This window comes from Bombyx mandarina, chromosome 25 (assembly GCF_030267445.1).
Source record: "Bombyx mandarina strain Sakado chromosome 25, ASM3026744v2".
Classification (NCBI taxonomy): Eukaryota; Metazoa; Arthropoda; class Insecta; order Lepidoptera; family Bombycidae; genus Bombyx; species Bombyx mandarina.
The window spans coordinates 340206-361831 of NC_143231.1; the positions used below are offsets into that span (position 1 = coordinate 340206).

General features: G+C 39.2%; 4 protein-coding genes across 7 annotated transcripts in view; 1 reads left to right on the plus strand and 3 right to left on the minus strand.

The window, feature by feature from the left end:
* Positions 1–1965: 1965 nt before the first annotated feature.
* PKD (serine/threonine-protein kinase D3) overlaps positions 1966–21626 on the plus strand; it is a 130171-nt gene continuing 110510 nt past the window's right edge. For all 4 annotated transcript variants that reach the window (XM_089738405.1, XM_089738406.1, XM_089738404.1 and 1 more), the window contains exon 1: positions 1966–2180. The gene's annotated coding sequence lies outside the window, so the exon portion shown is untranslated. The remainder of the gene's footprint in view (positions 2181–21626) is intronic.
* On the minus strand, positions 2545–7358 carry LOC114243377 (esterase FE4-like). The gene is made up of 4 exons (XM_089738549.1): positions 7164–7358; positions 4714–4886; positions 3646–4626; positions 2545–3061 (listed from the first exon to the last, which is right to left on the minus strand). Exons 1-4 carry the CDS (start codon positions 7356–7358, stop codon positions 2854–2856), a joined length of 1557 nt encoding a protein of 518 aa, XP_089594675.1. The 3' UTR covers positions 2545–2853.
* On the minus strand, positions 7500–14041 carry LOC149499809 (esterase FE4). The gene is made up of 4 exons (XM_089738409.1): positions 11876–14041; positions 10889–11362; positions 8163–9379; positions 7500–7879 (listed from the first exon to the last, which is right to left on the minus strand). The coding sequence occupies exons 2-4, from the start codon at positions 11330–11332 to the stop codon at positions 7621–7623; spliced, it is 1920 nt and encodes a 639-aa protein (XP_089594535.1). The 5' UTR covers positions 11333–11362; positions 11876–14041; the 3' UTR covers positions 7500–7620.
* Positions 14188–21168, minus strand: LOC114243376 (juvenile hormone esterase). The gene is made up of 7 exons (XM_089738412.1): positions 21045–21168; positions 19377–19534; positions 18214–18527; positions 17573–17785; positions 14650–15453; positions 14417–14581; positions 14188–14306 (listed from the first exon to the last, which is right to left on the minus strand). Exons 1-7 carry the CDS (start codon positions 21085–21087, stop codon positions 14270–14272), a joined length of 1734 nt encoding a protein of 577 aa, XP_089594538.1. The 5' UTR covers positions 21088–21168; the 3' UTR covers positions 14188–14269.

The window sequence follows — 21626 nt, forward strand, 5'->3', positions numbered from 1 at the left end:
ACCCCGATAGAAGTTAAAGACTTGATCAAAGACCTACGTCCTCGCAAGGCTCCCGGTTCCGACGGTATATCTAACCGCGTTATTAAACTTCTACCCGTCCAACTCATCGTGATGTTGGCATCTATTTTCAATGCCGCTATGGCGAACTGTATCTTTCCCGCGGTGTGGAAAGAAGCGGACGTTATCGGCATACATAAACCCGGTAAACCAAAAAATCATCCGACGAGCTACCGCCCGATTAGCCTCCTCATGTCTCTAGGCAAACTGTATGAGCGTCTGCTTTACAAACGCCTCAGAGACTTCGTCTCATCCAAGGGCATTCTCATCGATGAACAATTCGGATTCCGTACAAATCACTCATGCGTTCAACAGGTGCTCCGCCTCACGGAGCACATTCTTGTGGGGCTTAATCGACCAAAACCGTTATACACGGGAGCTCTCTTCTTCGACGTCGCAAAAGCGTTCGACAAAGTCTGGCACAATGGTTTGATTTTCAAACTATTCAACATGGGCGTGCCGGATAGTCTCGTGCTCATCATACGGGACTTCTTGTCGAACCGCTCTTTTCGATATCGAGTCGAGGGAACCCGCTCCTCCCCACGACCTCTCACAGCTGGAGTCCCGCAAGGCTCTGTCCTCTCACCCCTCCTATTTAGCTTATTCGTCAACGATATTCCCCGGTCGCCGCCGACCCATTTAGCTTTATTCGCCGACGACACGACTGTTTACTATTCTAGTAGAAATAAGTCCCTAATCGCGAAGAAGCTTCAGAGCGCAGCCCTAGCCCTAGGACAGTGGTTCCGAAAATGGCGCATAGACATCAACCCAGCGAAAAGTACTGCGGTGCTATTTCAGAGGGGAAGCTCCACACGGATTTCCTCCCGGATTAGGAGGAAGAATCTCACACCCCCGATTACTCTCTTTAGACAACCCATACCCTGGGCCAGGAAGGTCAAGTACCTGGGCGTTACCCTGGATGCATCGATGACATTCCGCCCGCATATAAAATCAGTCCGTGACCGTGCCGCGTTTATTCTCGGTAGACTCTACCCCATGATCTGTAAGCGGAGTAAAATGTCCCTTCGGAACAAGGTGACACTTTACAAAACTTGCATAAGGCCCGTCATGACTTACGCGAGTGTGGTGTTCGCTCACGCGGCCCGCACACACATAGACACCCTCCAATCCCTACAATCCCGCTTTTGCAGGTTAGCTGTCGGGGCTCCGTGGTTCGTGAGGAACCTTGACCTACACGACGACCTGGGCCTCGAATCAATTCGGAAATACATGAAGTCAGCGTCGGAACGATACTTCGATAAGGCTATGCGTCATGATAATCGCCTTATCGTTGCCGCCGCTGACTAGTTCGACTCCGACATGCCCCGCCCTTCATCCCCAGGGGAGGGCGGAAGTCCGGCGATTTCCTCGTGACCAAAAAAAAAAAAAAAAACCTTGGACCCATTGAACCGAGAAACTCAGTGGGCTGATGTTTAAGTTACCTTGCACGTCGAACTCTTTGCCCAATTCAACGAGTACGGTTACTGGAGTCCCTAAGCCGGCTCCTACTGTTACAGCTGAAGTCGTTTAATGCAAGACTTATTGGATCTGATGGATCCATAAGGACGTGTCTAAGGTGACTGGCCCCTGCGTGATCAGGATTCGGAGATTAGCCCGCGGTAGCAACGATAAAGCGATTATATCCCTGTCTCTGTAAACATTTCAATAACATAAACAATTGCCAAATAACTCTTTAAGGCGCACAACCTATTGTGCGTAACCATACAAGGCACCTTAACTATGGATTATTTTAAAGAAATAAAGTATAATAACATTTTAGACAATATGGCTAATACAGTTTTAATTAGTTGTTATTTGTGTGATTAAAAACAATAATGGAAAACAAATAATAGGTAATTTAGTATAATTCTGTCAATTGACAAGTGAAAGTCTGCCATTATATTTCCGAACGCAATCAGTTCGTAAACGTTATGTCAAGTACAATGTGACGGGTGTTTCGTGTTTTGCCTATTGTAATTTACTTGTTGATTTAACAGTAATAATTGTGAGAAAAGTGAGTGAATTGTTGTGTAAATTCCCGCCAGACAGTTATGTTATAGTTCTATCAGTGTCCAGTAATATCCTGACTGCAGAATTCGCGAGAAAAGCCCCTAACTAAACAGGTAACGGTATATTTGACAACGTAGTTAAAATGTTGCGCGTTAATCTAATTTTTTATTGAATTTTGATATGTTACTTGTACTTTGATTGCTCTTTGTAATAATTTTCCTCTCTCCTTTATCGCCTAAATGTAATTCATAAGGGTCTAAAAGGAATATCATTGGTTTTTCGGTACATCGGTAGGACTACTGCAATGCGGCCTTTCTCTGTTCAGACATCCAAATAACGTTACTGACTTGAAAAGTGTGGAGAAGTCTTCTAACCTCATTTACCCAGAGGAATAGAAAACCCAGTGCGACTTTTATAACTGTAAACTGTGACTCTTTTTATAAATTCAAACAAATAAAAATTATTAGATATTTTGTAAATACTTTTGCTTTAATTTACATAAAAGTGTATTACAAAACAATCAAATAATGTAATGTACCTAAAGTATATTCTTATTCAACAATCATTGCTTCTTCTACCTCGCACATATCTTAAACTTTCTAACTCAGTAAAATGTAGGTCATATAAATTATAATATATCTATTATATTTTAAGATGTCATTGCATTGATATTATTCTAAACATTTTGCAAATTAGGTATTTTTAACATAACGAGAACTACAAACAGTTTGTTCAATATTAACAAAATATAATGTTGAATGTCAAAAAAAATCATCTAGTTAATATTTAATTTTCATTAAGAGCTTTATGTGTTTTATAAAATTTATCATAAATACTATCCCAAAACATCAATTCCTGCTTTGAGGAAAGCTCTTTGAGCTTCAAAGTATCTTTAAAAACAAGTTCGACTGCTGTTCGTATTTGCCTATGTTCATCACCCACGACCGGTTGCCATATGACTGGTATTGCTTCTGTAATTAAGGGACTTGGATCTCTGAAAATAAATAATTAAAACTTGTTAATTAAAATAAATAATTAAATAGGGGAGTGTTGAAAAAAGTGTTATCATTTTTTTAAACTGGTGAAATAATTACCAAAAGAAGATTCATCATAATTAAGATAATCAATATTTATAATTTTAATGGACACATCACGGGTCTCCTATATGAGAGTAAGAAATGAATATGTTATATTCTATTAATATTATCTATATTCTATATAATCTAGAAATCTATCTATCAGCCCACACACATCCACTGCTGGACATAGACCTACTTATCCTATATTGTGATGATATTTATTTTGTCTCCAGTCATATTTAAACAAAATCAAAAAAGAAAAAGAAAAAAAAAAGAAAAAAATTTTTAAATGTGATTTCCTCCTCATTTATTATTACGAGTGATGGCAACTCCTTAATGTATATGGGCTTTGATAAACATTTAAGACCAGATGGAACATGAGTTTGTCCACGTAAATTTTACAGTATGTACTACAATTTACAAAATAAATATTCTGTTCTAATCTAATTAATTTCAGATTTTTAACTGCATCCTATAAAAGAAACTCAAAAGCACTCACCCTAATTTAATAAAATTGCTAAATAAATTTGCTAATTTTTGTATAGCTTCATTGTTCTTATTGTAATTTAGGTCATTTTCTCCAAAAATGAAATCAACTAATTTCTTATTTTGTTCAGACAAGACATCAGCATCTGCCTCATAATTAAAGTTCATAAGATATACATTAAAATAATTTTTCGTAGCATAAAGAACAGCATATTTAACAGTCGGGTACACCATTAAGACATCATTTAAATAATTCTCATAACTGCTAGAAGTGTCAATGTCTTTAAAGAAGTAAAAATCTTTAATTAATTCTGAAATCTTATGTCTAATTCCATCATTGGTAAATTCTAAGTTGCTTGGAAGTAAATCAACGAAATCTTCTGGCACTGTTTTTAATTTTTCTGAATTATGTCTTAATTTTAATCTAGTATATGATACAAGCATTGGAATATTGTCAATTGGTCCATCTTTCAGTAGTTGCAGTGGATCTTTATCAATTAGACTTTCAGCATTATTTACACTCTCAACACAAGGCAGGGAAATTTTATGTGCATCCAAAAGTACTGTTACAGAAAGCTTCCGCAAGTATTTGAGCAATTTGTGTGAGTTATTTGAGTCATTATATCCTAATTGTTCTCCAATTGCAAATGCGTCAGCTATGGGATTGTATGTCAAAGCTGTAGGAGACAAAATTGACCCAGATTCCAAAATGACTTTGTGAAATCCCATCATGAGACGTGCTTGTAGAAGCAACTGTATTGATATTGAACCAGCCTCAGTTCCATACAATGTAACATCATTAGGATCACCTCCAAATCTCTTTATATTTTGTTGGATCCAGTAAAGAGCAGCAACCTGGTCTTTCAAACCTACATTTCCGGGAGCTGCTGGAATACCGAGACATAGGAAACCAAGTACACCAATACGGTAGTTAAAAGTTACTATTATGATACCTTTATTAAGTAGGTTTGTAGGTGGTTGATGAAATCCCCATCTGTAAGAATACAGCTCACGTAAATTGTGTCAAATTAATAATTTTATTGAAATTTACATAATCAATAAAAACAATAATACAAATTACCCATTCTGATAGTCCCCTCCATGGACATGAACAAGTACTGGTAAGTTATTACTCACTTCTGGAGTGAATATGTTAATAACGAGACAGTTTTCATCTCCGATGTCCAACTGAGGGCACTTTACGCGATGCGTTGCTTCGAAGACTCCATCCCACCGAGGAGGAGGCTTGGGCGCCTAAAAAATAAACACTAAAATTACACAATAATTCCAAAAATCATATCATCAGCACTTATTTTGAATTTCGTTTTTGGACTTCACGTGTTTTTTTTGGTGATTGCTGGACTATTTTCTATCGAATCGTTTCCTGTAAGTGACCACCTTGTAGCTGGGGACTGTTTTCAGCCCTAAAATAGGTACCATGATGCTATAAAGGCCGAAGAAAGAAATCCATTACGGAGTTTATCCTATTCGGTAAGCGATACAGAAGCCTCGGACGGACCTCACTTTGTGACAGTGATGATCACGTCGAGAACTCGATTTGTTTGATTACCGGAGACGAGTGATAACACAACATAAATTACGCAACTCATATTGAGATATCAGATCAAAGTCCAAACTGTATTGAAAGAATACTTTAAATCGGAACGCATGTTGCTTTAGTAGAAGAGAAAGGAGAAGAATTTGGTACCTTCGTTACTCAGTATACAATTTAGGGAGAGAAGGAGAATGGAAGTTTTATAGAAAAAGGCATGGATGTGCCAATGATGAGGATAAATAAGTGAATACTACTCCTCAACGACACTGAAATAACACCCAAAAGAGATGATAACCCTATGAAACTAATAACATCATAAAATATTTAGAAAGCTTTTGGTCATCTTGTCAATTCTTTTGATTATTGAATACGACATGAAAGTGATAAATTCGTCTGCAAATAATGAAGCCTCCTCGTCGTCCTTGTGAGCGGTGAGCGGCCTCTCGTAGTCACGGGAGTACCGAAGCTTTCACCGCAACACGGCGCCGCTGTGAGACACGTCTAAAATAGCGATTCATGACTCATATCGGATTTTCCACAAAACATGCAAATTTTTTAATTTGAATGTTGTCTGCATTGTTTTTATGCGAAGAAGCCTCTGTATATTTATTTTGTATTTTATTTTATTGGTTAGATGTGTCGACGAGCTCACAGCCCAACTGGTGTTAAGTGGTTACTGGAGCCTATAGACATATACAACGTAAATGCCGCCAATCACCTTGAGATATGAGTTGTAAGGTCTCAGATCGTTACAACGGCATATCCACCCTTCAAATCGATACGCATTACTGCTTCACAGCAGAAATAAGCGGAGTGGTGGTACCTATCCGTGCGGACTCACAAGAGATCCCATCAGCATTATGTTGAAAATTCTTAAGCACTATATTGAAACATCACATCATTTTAACACTTTTATTAGCTTGACCTGTATCTGCTTTTTTGAAGCAACCTTTCAACGTAATTTCATGGTATCACATTATATTGAAAATTTTCACACATATCAAGGGGGTGCGACAACACAATCATTTCATTACTCTGACCTGATATCCTAACCAGAATCACCAGGATAAGAAAAATGACTACATATTTGATTTTATAGTTCAGCATGCTATTAAAGTAGGTATATGTGTTTTTTTTAGTTGATTTTGCTGGATTTTAGATGATTTTAGAATTTTAGATGGCGTCATTTCATAACTTTAGAGATTTTAAGTTGAAACTGTATTTTCTGCATTTTAACATACAAAATCAAATGAAAACACTGAACGGCAAGTGTAATAATTGTTTATATTCGTTCACATCAGTAATCAGATTTAGCTGAGTGTCCGATCTTAGGTGGGCGGCACTATACGTATTGAAACAATTACCACTGCACAGCGGGGCGTCGTGCTACGGCTGGCCCGTACACTCGACTTAAAGAATGACAGCGAAGTCCAAATATAGATTAGCGATGTGGGCTTCCAAACAGAACGCATTTTGACTGGCAAGTCGATGACATCAAACTGAGCTGGCCAACAGCTGCCTAACAATAATCTACACCGCCCTGTCAATTTAAGAACTATAGCGGAAAATATGCCGAGAAACAAGTTTCGGGTAGGTACTAGTACCGAGGGAAGATTGCGAAATGGGAGCTTCTTATTTTAAGACAAACTGTTTAAAATTATTTGGCCTCTAAATGTGTCCAGTGAATAACGATCGGTAGCACAGACTCAGTTAAATTTCCAATCATTATTATCGCTGCCGATCTTAAGACATGGAGTATTCATTTTTATTTCGTGAGAAAACAGTAAATAAATAACTATTCGTCGTGAAAGTTGATGAACGACTCATAAAAGATAAATTATTAAGTTATTACCCCAAAACACTTCCATCGCAAGAATAATGATATGAAAATTTTATTTTCCTATACGACACGCTGATACCGATCTTAGTTGTACGCAAATGGGATTCCCTGTGTATCAATAAATGAATCTGCTGACCTTAAACCTGTTTTGGTGCGTGGGCGGGAGGGCGTAGGGCACCCCGAGGAAGGCAAACCGTGACGGCTGCGGGGAGTAATATCCGCGCACCACACCCTGTGTTGTCACCACGTCGCGATGAGGCCTTAACGGTTGGGGTGCTCGACATTTGACGCAATGCATGAACAAATTAATAGACAACCAGTAGACCAACATAGGCAAAATCGTGCGAATACTAGTTGCGATCGTTTAAAATAACACACTGACTTAGGGAATTGAGTTTAATAATAATTCCTAAACAATTATCGTGTTGTCAAAACATGTGTTAGCAATGAATCGTCCAAGGAAATCAAAACATCAGATAATCATTGTTTATTTATGATATACCATTTACATCGAATATTTAAAGTACATGGCGTATGCTTAGTTAATTGACTTTGGTCTCGCCGCGTGGGCGTGTGTGACCTCGTGTCGGTGACTAATCTGCTATTCGGAACCTCCGAAATCCGAAATAGGTTATGAGCGATACGATTCCAGTGTAAATATTTAGGTTCGGTCGTTTTACGTTATTACGCATTTCGATGAAATATTTGTTGTAGATGTTGGTCCATAAATTTAATCTGCTTAAGTGCAGTCCTTGTTTTAAGCCGATTTCAGGACCGAGCTTCATCCATTCTTCTTGTGCTGGAACGGTCACAGTTAGTCGGTTCCAATCCGTCTCATTCGCTACTGGATTTCTGAAATTTATAAATAATATATTAGATGGATTGAATAAAAAATTAAACGATTAACTATAGTTAACTAAATAACTTCTGATAGAAAATCAACAATCCAAATACAACCAAACAAAAACCGAAAAAAGGAAAAACAAAAAGACAACTAACATTCCCTTGTTAGTTACAAATATATATTAGTGAACTGACTACTTTATGATGTGTATTACAATATTCAATCTCTCGATCTCGGAATAGATAGCTTAGGTAAACCATTAAAACATGCAATGAGATAATATAAACGCACCCGTTTTCAATAAAAGTAAACCACGTATCGACCATTATATCGACGACCTCCCTTTCAGCAGTTCCTTCAGTCAATATTCTGCCATCCTGAGTGAACACGTAGTTTCTGATATCACCGCGAACCGCTCCTTCCACTGGTCTGTCTACAGTATGCGATTCTGAAATTAATTCTGTAAAACTGAATTCGTAGAAATAGACTTTAGCTCCCGCATTAGCCAAAGATCTGGCAGTTCTGATGGCTGGCCCTAAGAAACAGGAATCAGTAAAGCACAGTGAAAGTCCTTCTATGTGGTCTTCTAACGTGATCGGCTTATTTTCTATAAAATACTGAGATCTAACGTTTCTCACTACGTTTTGTCTTTCTATGTCACTACCGAAAGCCAAATCGTCCGGTAGCAGAGTTGCAAAATCATCATTTAACTGCTCAATGCTCGCTTCGTTCTGATCTAACGCCTCGTTCAAGCCAGCGTAGTTTGCCGATCCAATCATAAAAGTTATATTGACTTCCTGTTCTCGTATCATTCCCCATGGAGTTTGAGTCATAAAAGGATTATTGCCTTTCTCAATACAAGGTCGGAAATGAATGTTTTGTGCAGCTTTTAATATTGTCAGAATATCGGCAGTTTCCAAATTAAGACTGTTGTCTATTTTGGTCAATGCTTCGGTTAGTTTTTCGCCAGTCAATGCGGGATTTCGGTCTAAAGCCCAATACGAAAGAACTGATCCACTCTCTGTTATAGCTTTATCAAAATAGTTCCTTGAAGAAGACGACAAGGCCAAAAAGCCTACCAACGCACCAGAAGTCCCCTCACCACTAACCACAATAGTATCAGGATTCCCCCCAAATTTTGCAATGTTATTCTTTGTCCACTCTAGAGCCATACTTAAATCCTTGAGAGCTGCGTTACCTGGAGCCACTGTGTTTCTTAAACACAAAAATCCCAATGGGCCCAATCTATAGTTTGGTAGAACTAATATGAGCCCTTTGGACACTAAGTACTCCGGACCGTATAGAGCTGGGTCAGCACTGCCCTGGAGAAAGCTACTTTCGTGGATATGAAATAAAACACTGACATTTTCGGCATTAGTCGGTGCAAAGATACTCAAAGTCAAACAATCTTGACTACCCACAACTGATTCTCCTTGTAATTGTGGGCATCGAGACTTGTGTTCTCGGACTTCATGTGTCGTTTCCCAAGGATTGGAAGACTTGGGTTCCTGAAATTCATTATAACATAATTTATATTAAATTAATGTTATTTATTTAAGTGAATTATACTCCCCTAGAAATATATGCGGGACTCGGAATAGAATCCTAAATAAAAAATCCTTTACAATAGCATAAGATAATATTTGGTTGTCCGCGTACTATCATATTTAATGATTTAAAAAACCCTATGACAAATGTAAATGTTGCAAAAGTACACGATGAGGGTTAAGGCTCTGCATATGGGGATCGTTTTTCTATGTCAGTAATAGGATAATAATTTACAATTACATTCAACTACCGAATTGATGGCTACACGATTTCAATTCCGTTCATCTTATCACAATAGATAAAACAAAACAGGAAAATAGGGTTTTTTTTTTGTAAAAGGAAAATGGTCTATCTGTGTTTGGCGTTGGAGAAATTGATATTGCGCCTTGATTTATTAATTATTAATTTACGTATGATTGATTGTTTTCTACGTGCACTAAATTAATATATTGTTATTTATGAAATCGATTTAAAGACCGATCTTTTTCGAGAAGTAATCATTATTGGTGTATGAACACAATAACTTCGAAGTCCATTGGCAATCATAACGCCTGTAGGGTACGAGTATTATTGTTGTAAACTGGTTTGATTGAAAGGTCAATGTAATTTATTTCAGTAACGGGCGACACTACATTTACAAATGTATGTATATTTTTGAAACACGTTGTCTCTTTTTTTTATTGCTAGGATGAGTGGACGAGCTCACGGCCTACCTGGTGTTAAGTCGTTACCGGAGCCCATAGACGTCTACAACGTAAATGCCGCCACCCACTTTGAGATAAGAGTTCTAAGGTCTCAGTATAGTTACAACGGCTGCCCCACCCTTCAAACCGAAACGCATTACTGCTTCACGATAGAAATAGTCAGGGTGGTGGTACCTACCGGTGCGGACTCACAAGAGGTCCTATCATCAGTAATTACGCAAATTAGAATTTTGAGGGTTTGATTTTATTACACGATGTTCCTTCCGAAAAATTGGTAGCCGCCAGAGGGATTCGAACACCGTCGCATCGCTACATACGACTGCACCGGAAGTCTTATCCTTTAGACCACGACGACTTCAAAAGAGTACTTACTGTGTACTTTCATGCAGTATTTTAAAGGTATACTTTTTTGCGCATAGCAGCAATTGACTAAAAACAGCTATAAATTGTCTTTACACTTCTCCCTTTACTTGTGCTATACGGCCTTGGCTCGTGATAAATGTCGTGATTCAGGACAACTGCCCTTAAACATTTTATGAGTGATAAAATATGACTTTATCTCTTAATTGTGTCGACTGAGAAACTTGCGATTTTTATGACTTCCTTCCGCTATAAACCTTAGTATTTAGTACTAATTTCAACTTAATACCTCTATCGGTTCATCACATAAACGAACTAACGAACTCACTGGTCGAACATACTAACTGACTTCCGTTTAAGTACCGGAACCCTAAAAAATAAAAAGTAAAGGAGAAAATTACGCACCTCAAAATACTTAGTGTATTTTGCATAAGGTATGTCGATGTAGCTGATAATGTCCCCCGTGGTGTGCCATTCAAATCCCCTGACTAAACCGTGTGTAGTCTCGATCAGGTTGTTCTGTTCCATACTAACCACCTCACTCTCGGTTCTATCCGTGAGACCAGTGGTTGATGCTTCCGTTTCTATCCTCAAGGTGGTGATAGAAACGTTTTCGTCAGTAACTGAGGGTTTTATAGTTGTTTCAACTTCAGTAGTCGTGACTACGTCATCAGTGCTGCCCATGTTCCCGCTTGGTGTGCTAATCGCTCCATCGTCTGGTCGAGGAGAGCTGGTACTGTCTGTTATTAACTCTGGGGACTGTTGTTGAAGCAAGTCGTCAATTGTCAATTCGAGTCCTGCTACGGTAGTGGCAGTGACAACTAATATAAAAAGTATTCCACCGTGCATTTTACATGCTATTTATAAAGTTTATGGTATCTGAAAAGGTATTGAAATGTAAGTTGGTATAACTGTCTTTCTCATTTCTGTCGAAAATCGTTCTTGCTTGATGGTGTATAATGTTTCAATATAAACAAAACTTTTGACCTTAGGTATGTAAAAGGGTGGTTGGGACCCCAGAAAAAACAGGCAAACTCGCGATGATGTTTTACTTATTTATTCCACTCTCCTATCATGCAATTTAATGTTCTACATGATTTTATTTATGTCTATATAGATTTTTTGTATTGGCTTTTAATAGAATTGTAAAATTTATACAAATCTAATTACATCCCCATAACCTTTAGTTTCGTTAATCGATATGTATTATAACTATTTTAACTTCAATTTTAATGTTTGAGTGAATATGAATAATTCCAGGTGAATAGCATACATTCAATATCCGGCATCTTGTATTATAAAAAAAAAACATAAGCAATAACGAATTAGGGCAGGTTAGGGCATCAAAAGAAATGAAAAGGACATGAACTGTCTCCAGGAGAATGAACTCACCGACAGCGATGCTAGGTCAGCTGCTGCACGACCCTCTGCGTGCTTTAAAACAGCAGTACTGTCCCCTCCGATAAATGGCAATGAAAAGCGATCGATCTACCGAGCAGTCGTGCACAAAATGCTACTTAAATGACACATTGTGAAGATTTTTTTTATTGCTTAGATAGGTCGACGAATTCACAGCCCACCTGGTGTTAAGTGTGAGGGAGTCCGTATAGAGTCCCTTCTTTATTTGGCGGGAAAATCGTGTTTTTGGATCACTCGTAATTAACTCCACAATTGAAACAATAGGAGTTTTATTGTTGCAGCGGCTTACACAGTTCTAAGTTATACACATTCTTTTTTTTTCCGTTCCATACATTATATTTTCGGCGGTAAAATGGTCTCGTGTCACAGACTATATTCTTTTTTCCACCTCTCGTGCGTTCTGGCTTACGCATCATAAAACGGAGCTTCTTAAACGCCACAAGTGGTTACTGGAGCCCAAAGTCATTTACAACGCAAATGCCGCCACCCACCATGAGGCAAGAGTTCTAAGGTCTCAGTATAGCTACCACGGCTGTCCCACCCTTCAAACCGAAACGCATTACTGTTTCACGGCAGAAATAGACGGGGTGGTGGTACCTACCTGTGCGGAGTTCCTATCACCAGAATCCAAATTCTCCAGAAGATTCAAATTCTCTAATTAATATTTGAGAATATATACGTTGTAAAATTAAAATGCATATTATAAAATAAAAATAGTTCTGAAAAACGAAACAGTGCTTAGTTTTAATAAAAGTAAACAAATTGAAATGTGTTCATGAGTGTTCACGGTTGGCCACCAGCTATTAATATAGTGGCTTGGACGACGTCTAAGCTGAGACCGCTTACCCCTCTGTCAGCTTTTCAACTCGACTGTACAAAAGCCCGGCTTATCAAGAGACGTGGAAATAGTATCACAGAAACCTATCTACCCACTCACCGGTAGATAAGCAAAGCTCTCGTCTGTTTGCCATGTAAAACAATGCGATATGTCACAACCATACTTTATTATTATTTTATATTGTGCGGTGCGAATCAGTGACGATTTTTGTCACAACACAATCGCACGTCGCATCTTCAAACTATATTGATTTAGTTATGGATAGGCTTACTATGAACTTGCACTAAATTATATTCATCCCAGCTACATGAAACTGCTGTACGTCCGCACATGTCTCAAGGAATCACTTTAGCCACCTAAGATTCCGCTCTAGAAATGTACTTTCTCTCTGCGTGAAATCCGAAAAGGGCACAATCAAGTTATATATAGTCCTCAGCGGTAGGCAGCGGCTTATCTGTCCCCAGATGGCTGCTGATTTCTATGTGCGACAGAAAAGACTCACCTGCCTCCAAAGTTATTAAAAACAATTTAATTCTGTCCTCGTGTCTCAAGGTAGGCAGCGAAGTATGCATTATGGTGTATGCACAATCTTTCTCTGAGTGCTGCTAGGGGGTAGTTAAATACTGCTGTAAGTCTCATAAATAGAGTAGTAAGAGATGTAACAGCTAAAGATGACACTGTAGCCGTAGGTATATAAGAACAAGATATATTTGACTTTTCTTCCTAACACTACACACTACGGTACGGTCATTTCACTTTGGTATATAAGTTTTAAGAACTTTAAGAGCGGAGGGAGACTAAAATTGAGAATACGTGGCGATGGCTTGTGCTCCTCTAACATAGTCAATGATAATTATAATTAATGCAACGCAATGCCTGCTAAATCGGTGCAAAACAGGAATGGCTCTGCACCTGGCATTGTTGAAGTCCATGGGAGACGGTAACCACTCACCATCAGGTGAGTGGTATGCTCGTCTGCCTTCAAGGGTAATAAAAAAAACTGTATTTATTTTTCGAGTGTAGTAGAAACAACATTAAACCGTTATTTTGAATGCTATTCAAGTTGACTGTAATTTATTGTTTAAAATAATGCTTAACCCGGCGTGAGTGAGGTGGGGTATGTCATACCTGAGTTCTTACTGGTGGTAGGACCTCTTGTGAGTCCGCACGGGTCGGTACCACCACCCTACCTATGTCTACCGTGATGCAGTAAAGCGTTTCGGTTTGAAGGGTGGGGCAGCCGTTGTAACTATACTAGATATACCTTAGAACTTTTATCTCAAGGAGGGTGGCGCATTTACGCTGTAGATGTCTATGGGCTCCAGTAACCACTTAACAACCAGGTGGGCAAAGTTTCGGGTATCTCATACCCACCTCGTAGCTGGTGTAACAATTTCTCACCTCATTCACGCCGGATTAATTTCGGGCTTATGAAAAAATTAGACAGTACATTTTTAACATTTATCCGAACTATAAAAAACAATTTGCAAAAAGTAAAATGGATTGAATTAGAGAATCTTTTATCATGTTTAACCGTGTTGCTGCTTGAAAGTCTCTGAACGTGTCCTAAAAAAAATATAGCATTAATAATAATTGAAGATTAAATAAGTATGATGTTCGCAGAGTATATCAGGTAAACACTGTCGAGCCAAATTTAAATCATGATATCTTGTTACCTGACTTGGTCATCCACGCTATCGCAGAACTCAACCATTGTCTTGAACTCATCAGACAGAGCGGACAGGCTGTAGACGTTGGGCTCTTTAATGAGTTGATACATTAACTCTGTTTGATTGATCGGTGGCCACTGAGGATCATCAGACTCTGTGCATGTCGGATTGCTGGAATAGAGTACCATATGAGTTAACAGTCAGCGAGCGTATACTTTGTATTAAAAAACGGCACTGACTTGCATTTTACGTAGTTACTGAACAGTGTGGACATCCAGTCCCTCATGTGATCATCCCTAGTCTGAGGAGGAATCGATATGTGATCGCGGAGAAATGTGGTGGTGCGAAATACGTACGTCAGATCCTCGACATGACCTGTACCGTTGTAACTTAACCAGTTAGATCTCTTCATAACGCTGAAGTCACCCTGATACGAAAATACGTACAGAAAAGTCGGTGCTGAATTCAGCAATGTTCTCCATTGTGCTAGTTTTATAATAGGATATTGGAACAATTGGTCTGTTACACTTTTTATGAAACCATCCATAGTCGCTTCACCGTCAAAATATCTTTTCGCCACTAATTCTGCTTTAGCCAAAGCTTCTTCTGTCGATAACTCGTAAGCTAATCTCGGTGATAATATAGCAGCCGGATTAGTTTTGTAACGAGTTAACGCATCCATAATGGTTAAAAGCCACCTGAATGTTTCTCCTTCATTCTGATTGAAACCCATTAGTAAGGGAATATCCTTACCCCGACCCTCTGCTATGAGAACTATGGGGTCGTCATCAATAATCCTCGTATAGTTATGGCCTTCAATTTCCACTACCGGCACGAACGAGGATATACCTGAATTGTATTGCACCACGTCATTGGCCTTCATGATGTCTTCCAAAGGTAGTTCAATTAAAATCTGATGAATTTCATCAGGATCAGTAGAGTTAACACCCAATTGTCCGAGGAAAAAATCGGCGACATATTTGGCGTATACCGCAGAGGTGCTGTAGAAGCTTGGAAAAGCTGTACCACTCATTATTATGGCTCTGAAAATGAATTATCTAATAATAGATGTGAACAAATTCTTATTTTATACAATACCACTGAGACCTTGGCCTCCCATGTCTCAAGGTGGCAACTAGACTGTGATGTCTATGACTTCAACTACCTACTTAACACCAGATGACCCGTGAAATCTTCCCCCATTTATGAGTTAAAACGAACTGTGTCAACTTGACTATTCTCCCATGTGTTTTGCAAAATTATGAATTAACTTTTTTTTGTCAGCGTGCCATCTCATAGGTTTTTATTTCTAGAGAATACTTAACATCTTATGAACTATCCCTTTTTTTCTCTTCGGGCCAGGGGCCGAAACCTTCTACGAGGTCCCCGTGCCTAGGTGGCGGACGCGGTATGTGGGACTGGACCGCGACTGCGAACCGCGGACCCAAGGATATTTTTAGGGTCCTGCCACACTAAACGACACCCCTGCACTCTTACACTCGACGTCCGATCTCCGCCCGAGATCAGAACCTGGTCAGCGTAGGAGGGTTCTCGAGGTCAACACTACAACCAAATTCGCGACGCCACCCCGAGGACGCCCGGGCGATGCCACTGGTGTTCCGGGCCTGCCCAGGTCGGAACGCGATGCACCGCTGACTGGGTTGCTATTTCATAGTATGTTCGGCGACAACAGCGACGACGGTAATGCAGATCGCAGCTGAAGACGCGCCGTCCCATCCTCCTGGTGCCAACGCGCTAGAGTGACGGTAGCGTGCGGCGCAGCCTCGAGCCCCTCAGGTCGCCCCGTGACCATCACAGTGACGAGACCGCCTCCACAGTGATAAACTATCCCTAACTTAATAAGCGGCCCTATAAGGCGACTTCCGTTGGAAACATCTCTTATATTTTTGCGCATAAAGAAACTTAAAACTTCCTTTTTTTAATGATAAGTACGCAAACTTGACACAGCTTAGGACATTTTGTGAAGACGTCGTGGCCTAATGCCGAGTTTACATTACGAAATTAGTGTCATGCATGTTGAGCTCAGTTTCACGAAAGTAGTTTCGATATATGCGAAAGTAATTTCGTTAAAAAATTAGTGTCGCGAAATCCACAGTATCGCAGTAACCATGGCGCCTTCAGCATCAAAGCTATAATTTGCTATATTCAATGTAGCTAAAGAAATGCTTATATACCTATAAACTTAAAAAAAGACTATCAAGAAAAAAAAAAGTTGGTAGATTCGAGGATGGTCAATAAGAAGGCATTTAGGTGCAATGAAGTTAGTCTCTGAATTAGCAGATGAAGATCTTGAGAGTTATAAAAACTATTTTCGAATGAGTGAAGATAATTTTGATTTTTTACTATAGGTGTTTCGGGACCCTTGTCATTGATATTCATTAATAAGATCTATATTTTTTTCTGTACTCCATCATTGGTTTGCCATTTTCAACGCTCGAAGCGCGTCCGAACTAACAATACACACGTCCGCACAGCGCAGGCCCTTTCGCGACATTAGTTTCACGTCGCGTTCTACACTATGAAATTAGTTGCATGACACTAATTTCACCAAAAAATCGCGCAGGGCACGAAACTAATTTACATGCATGAAATTAATGCATGCATTACGAAAGTATTAAATTACACGTGAAACTGTTGGTAAAACTAATGTCACGAAATTAATTTCACGCCACTAATTTCGTAATGTAAATTCGGCTTTAAGGATAAGACGCCCAGTGCATTCGTGTCGGGCGATGCAATGGTGTTCGAATGCCGCAGACAGGTAACAATTTCTCTAATGAAATACGTACTTAAAAATTTTTCACGATTGACTTCCACTGTGAAGGAATAACATCATGTAATAAAAATTAAACCCGCAAATTTATAATTTGCGTAATTACTGGTGGTAGGACGTCTTGTGAGTCCGCACGGGTAGGTACCACCACCCTGTCTATTTTTGCCGTAAAGCAGTAATGCGTTTCGGTTTGAAGGGTGATACTGTTAAAACTGAGACCTTAGTACAAGTCGTGTCTCGAGGTGGTTGGCGGCGTTTACTTTGTAGATGTCTATGGGCTCCGGTAACCACTTAACACCAGGTGGGCCGTGAGCTTCGTCTACCTATCAAAGCTATAAAAAAAATACAAAAGGGAAATAAACACGTACTTGTTGAAAAGTCCCTTAGCGGCATCAGACATCATTAAAAGATTAACCGATGCAGCCCCAGCGCTCTCTCCGAGCACTGTCACTTTATCAGGATCCCCCCCAAAGACTCGTGCGTTTCTTTGAACCCAGCGTAGCAGTGTCACCATGTCGCGCAGACCGTTGTTACCCGGAATCTTATCCGAAGCAAGGGATAAAAATCCGAAAACCGCCAATCTGTCGATAATAATTAAAGATGAATGGGTTTTTATTACTATTATTATTCATTTTTTAGAATTAAATGGTTTAATTATTATAGTCAAACCTGGGCTACTTTAATGGCGGACCTTTGATGCGATCGCTACCAAACATCATATAATGACACTCTACGCTAATTTGAAGGTTTGCTGAAACTTTCATAGATTTCAGTTCGACCGATTCGGAGTCAATGGGGAACATACATCCTTATCGACTTTTATATCTATAGATTAACTAATATTCAGCTGGTAAATGACCCCCGTCATACAAGGTCATTGACATCAACTGATTCAAAACTGTGTTACATTGCGCATTGCGTACCATACAAACGTTTCAAATATTTCAACACGCTTCTATTAGGTTGTCATGCGTCTATCTACGATTTTTACGAATAAAAATAACAATACCTGTAATTAAAATTGATCACAATAACATCTTTCACCATTAATAACTCTGGTCCGTGCAAATCCCGATTGCCCGACCCTGCATTGAAGGCGCCCCCGTGGATGTTCACCAGTATGGGCAGTAAACTAACTTCGCTGAGTTCATCGGTGTTTAGTTGAGCGGTCGCGGGCACAAAGACATTGGCATAGATACAGTCTTCGCTGACACCCTTGGCCTTGACAGTAATGCTGCCATAGATAATGTCTCTCGAAGGACAAGCTGGCCCTTCCTCGTAAGCATATAATAGATCAGTCCATGGCTCCACAGGCTCTAATTCCTAGAAAATTTTACTCAGTATAAAACTTAATTTTAAATTCTACTAGCTGACCCGGCAGACTTCCTAGTGCCTCCATCGATAAATGAAATACCTAAACTTTTGTATAAAATAAACTTAAAAAAACAAAAGGAATCCGTCCGACGGGGGACACATCAAAGGAAAAAGAAAATTTTTATTTTTATTTAATTCCGAGCATTTTCAAATATGAATTTAAACCTTCTCTAGACTTCCACAAATAATTCAAGACCAAAATTAGCCAAATCGGTCCTGCCGTTTTCGAGTTTTAGCGAGACTAACGAACAGCAATTCATTTTTATATGTATAGGTAGATAGATCAAAATACTTGAAGTTTTGTTCTTTTTCCCCTACATATTCTCTGGTAGCCTAAGGAACTATTCCAGTACAGTGTACTGAAAGAGAATTTGCGGAAGGTAATTGAACAAAGGACTTAGCAGTTCAAGACTGCTGCTGCGACCATTGCGTGTGTGCACCTTTACCACATTTACAATCGGCATAAAAAATACTATTATGAATAAATCTCACAAGAGAATAAGTCCAGCGCTGTACAATATGAACAGTAACAACGTCTCACCGCTTTCAGATAGATATATGATTAGATAAAATTAAAATTTCCAAAAGACATTTCACACAACAGGATTTCTCATATAATATTAAACGCATTTGCAAGTGACTTGTTCCTCTACGATAAGGTCATGTCGAGATCGTTTATCAACGGACCAGTGACGGCTACAATTGGCTGCTATTCTCGAACGATTTGATCATAATGCTGTACCTCTCAGATTTTGTCCTTAAAGCCACTGACAGCCCTATGAAAGCCATTTTACTTACTGCAAATCTCCTGGCTCCTGTGGGTGGTTTCCCGTACGGTATTCCCTGGAAGCTGTAGTATTTGGTGCTGTTTTCGGCAATCTCCACCTTCCCGCACACGGGCCCAGAGTCGATGTTCACCAACACCCCACATTGCTCATTGCAGGATACACCACAAACTGCAAATAGAAAACAAACTTGTTTAAATTGTTGGACCTACTATGCATAATGTATATAAACTATGTGTGCCATGCGATTGCACCTGCGCTCAGCACAAAATTATTTAACTTCGAATCACCCTCTGTAAACAGGCTATTTCGAATGCAAAAAAAAACTTTTCAAATCGTAGGAATACTTCTTAAGAGCTGCATCTGTTCAAAAATACATTAGATAAGTATTTGTAATATTTCACTCGCGGTTTCATAATAATTACAATAATAATTTATGTATAATATTTTTCTCTTAAAGGTATAGTGCATAGAAGGTTGTACATCAAACCAAACATTCAGTTATAGTTCCCATGGAGAAATTGGATTAGGTTGTAGTTAATTTGGAACTTTTGAAACATTCCGTATTGATACAAAATAAAAAAAACAAATAATTATCATATTACATAAGCTTAACTTACCCCACCACCGGCAAGCTTAGCTTACTGGTGGCAGGGCGTCTTTTGGACCCGCACGAGTACCATCTCCCTGCCTATTTCTGTCGTGAAGCGGTAATGCGTTTCAGTTTGAAAGGCGGGGGCAGCCGTTGTACAATAAAACTGAGAGTTATAACTTATGTCTTAAGGTGCGTGACGGCGTTTAGTTTGTTGATGTCTATGGGCTCCGGTAACCGCTTAACACCGGGTAGACTGTGAGCTCGACCACCAATCTAAGAAACAATTTAAAAAAATGGGCAAACATTTAAGTACCATTTTGTCTATTTATTATCAGATATTATTCCGTTTATTGTTTAGCAGATGTAAAAAAATGTAGTTAGAAGAATAATTGTTTTTTATCCATCTTTAACCCACCTGTGAATACATAACAAAAAGGAAAAAATTATACATGCTATGAACATAATTAAAATTACTTATACGGCTTTTAATCTTGCGTTTATAATTTTCGATGTTTTGGTGGTCACTGAACGACTAAGGTTTTATTTTATTTTTATGTCTGAGGGGACTATTGATGGCTCGGAGGCCTTTCCAGTTTCACCAGGACAGGTAGAGCCAGGAGGGGTAAGATTTGCTAACAGCTACCCGAGCGCCTCCAAAGGCGACCTAACAACTCAAGAGTAACTGCTTCGCGAATGAATCTACTACCGGAACGGAATCGCGACCCGCTGAGAAGATCCGGCGAGAAACTCAGCGGGCTGATGCTTAGGTTAGGTTGCACGTCGAATTTTTTGCCGAGCTCGACGAGTACGGTTAGCGGAATCCCTAAGCCTGCTCCTAGTGTTACAGCTAAAGGCGTCTAATGCAATGGTTATTGGATCTGATGGATCCGTAAGGACGTGACGACTATGGTGTCATTCGTCGAAATATGTGAAAATTGTGCTAATATAGAAATATAGACGATAGTAGGCAATATTCCTGCCAACTACCGTATATTTTAATGTAAAAACGCGATACTAATCTATAATTATGTCTGCAATTGAATAAATGTTGAGATATTATTCACTACTAAATTTAATCGAACTCACCGACGAAAAGCAGACCAAGTAAAGCCGTAGTGTAGTGGCTCATTGTGGTACTGACATGAACTACAGTGTAACTCACGTCGTTATGACTTTATAAATGCAATGATGTGTACAGTAGATCAATGTGTGTAGGGTTGACAATTAGTTTATATCTTAACTCATGATCGATGATAAAAATTTAGTAGAATATTAGATATGTTTGTATTAGGTTTTTTTTTATTGCTTAGATGGGTGGACGAGCTCATAGCCCACCTGGTGCTAAGTGGTTACTGGAGCCCATAGACATCTACAATGTAAATGCGCCACCCACCTTGAGATATAAGTTCTAAGGTATAGTTACAACGGCTGCCCCACCCTTCAAACCGAAACGCATTACTGCTTCACGGCAGAAATAGGCGGGGTGGTGGTACCTACCCGTGCGGACTCACAAGAGGTCCTACCACCAGTGAATTATTAGTATTAGGTTTTTTAGGTGAACGGGTTTCTCGCTTACCTTGTGTTAAGTGATTACTGGACCCCGTAGATACCACAACATGAACGTCGCTACCAATCTTGAGGCTTGGAAGTAGGTGAGTTCTCAACTTT

Coding starts and splice junctions, on each gene's coding strand:
- LOC114243377 (XM_089738549.1), bottom strand. CDS start 7,358: ATGTTGGTCTACTGGTTGTCTATTAATTTGTTCATGCATTGCGTCAAA. Junction 4,887..7,163: donor CGCACCAAAACAGGTTTAAG/GTCAGCAGATTC, acceptor TTTATTTTTTAG/GCGCCCAAGCCTCCTCCTCG. Junction 3,062..3,645: donor AGCAATTTTATTAAATTAGG/GTGAGTGCTTTT, acceptor ATTTATTTTCAG/AGATCCAAGTCCCTTAATTA.
- LOC114243376 (XM_089738412.1), bottom strand. CDS start 21,087: ATGAGCCACTACACTACGGCTTTACTTGGTCTGCTTTTCGTCG. Junction 15,454..17,572: donor GCTAAGGGACTTTTCAACAA/GTACGTGTTTAT, acceptor ATTCATTTTCAG/AGCCATAATAATGAGTGGTA. Junction 14,307..14,416: donor AGCGTGGATGACCAAGTCAG/GTAACAAGATAT, acceptor TATTTTTTTTAG/GACACGTTCAGAGACTTTCA.
- LOC149499809 (XM_089738409.1), bottom strand. CDS start 11,332: ATGCACGGTGGAATACTTTTTATATTAGTTGTCACTGCCACTACCGTA. Junction 9,380..10,888: donor AATACACTAAGTATTTTGAG/GTGCGTAATTTT, acceptor AATGAATTTCAG/GAACCCAAGTCTTCCAATCC. Junction 7,880..8,162: donor TTTACTTTTATTGAAAACGG/GTGCGTTTATAT, acceptor TATAAATTTCAG/AAATCCAGTAGCGAATGAGA.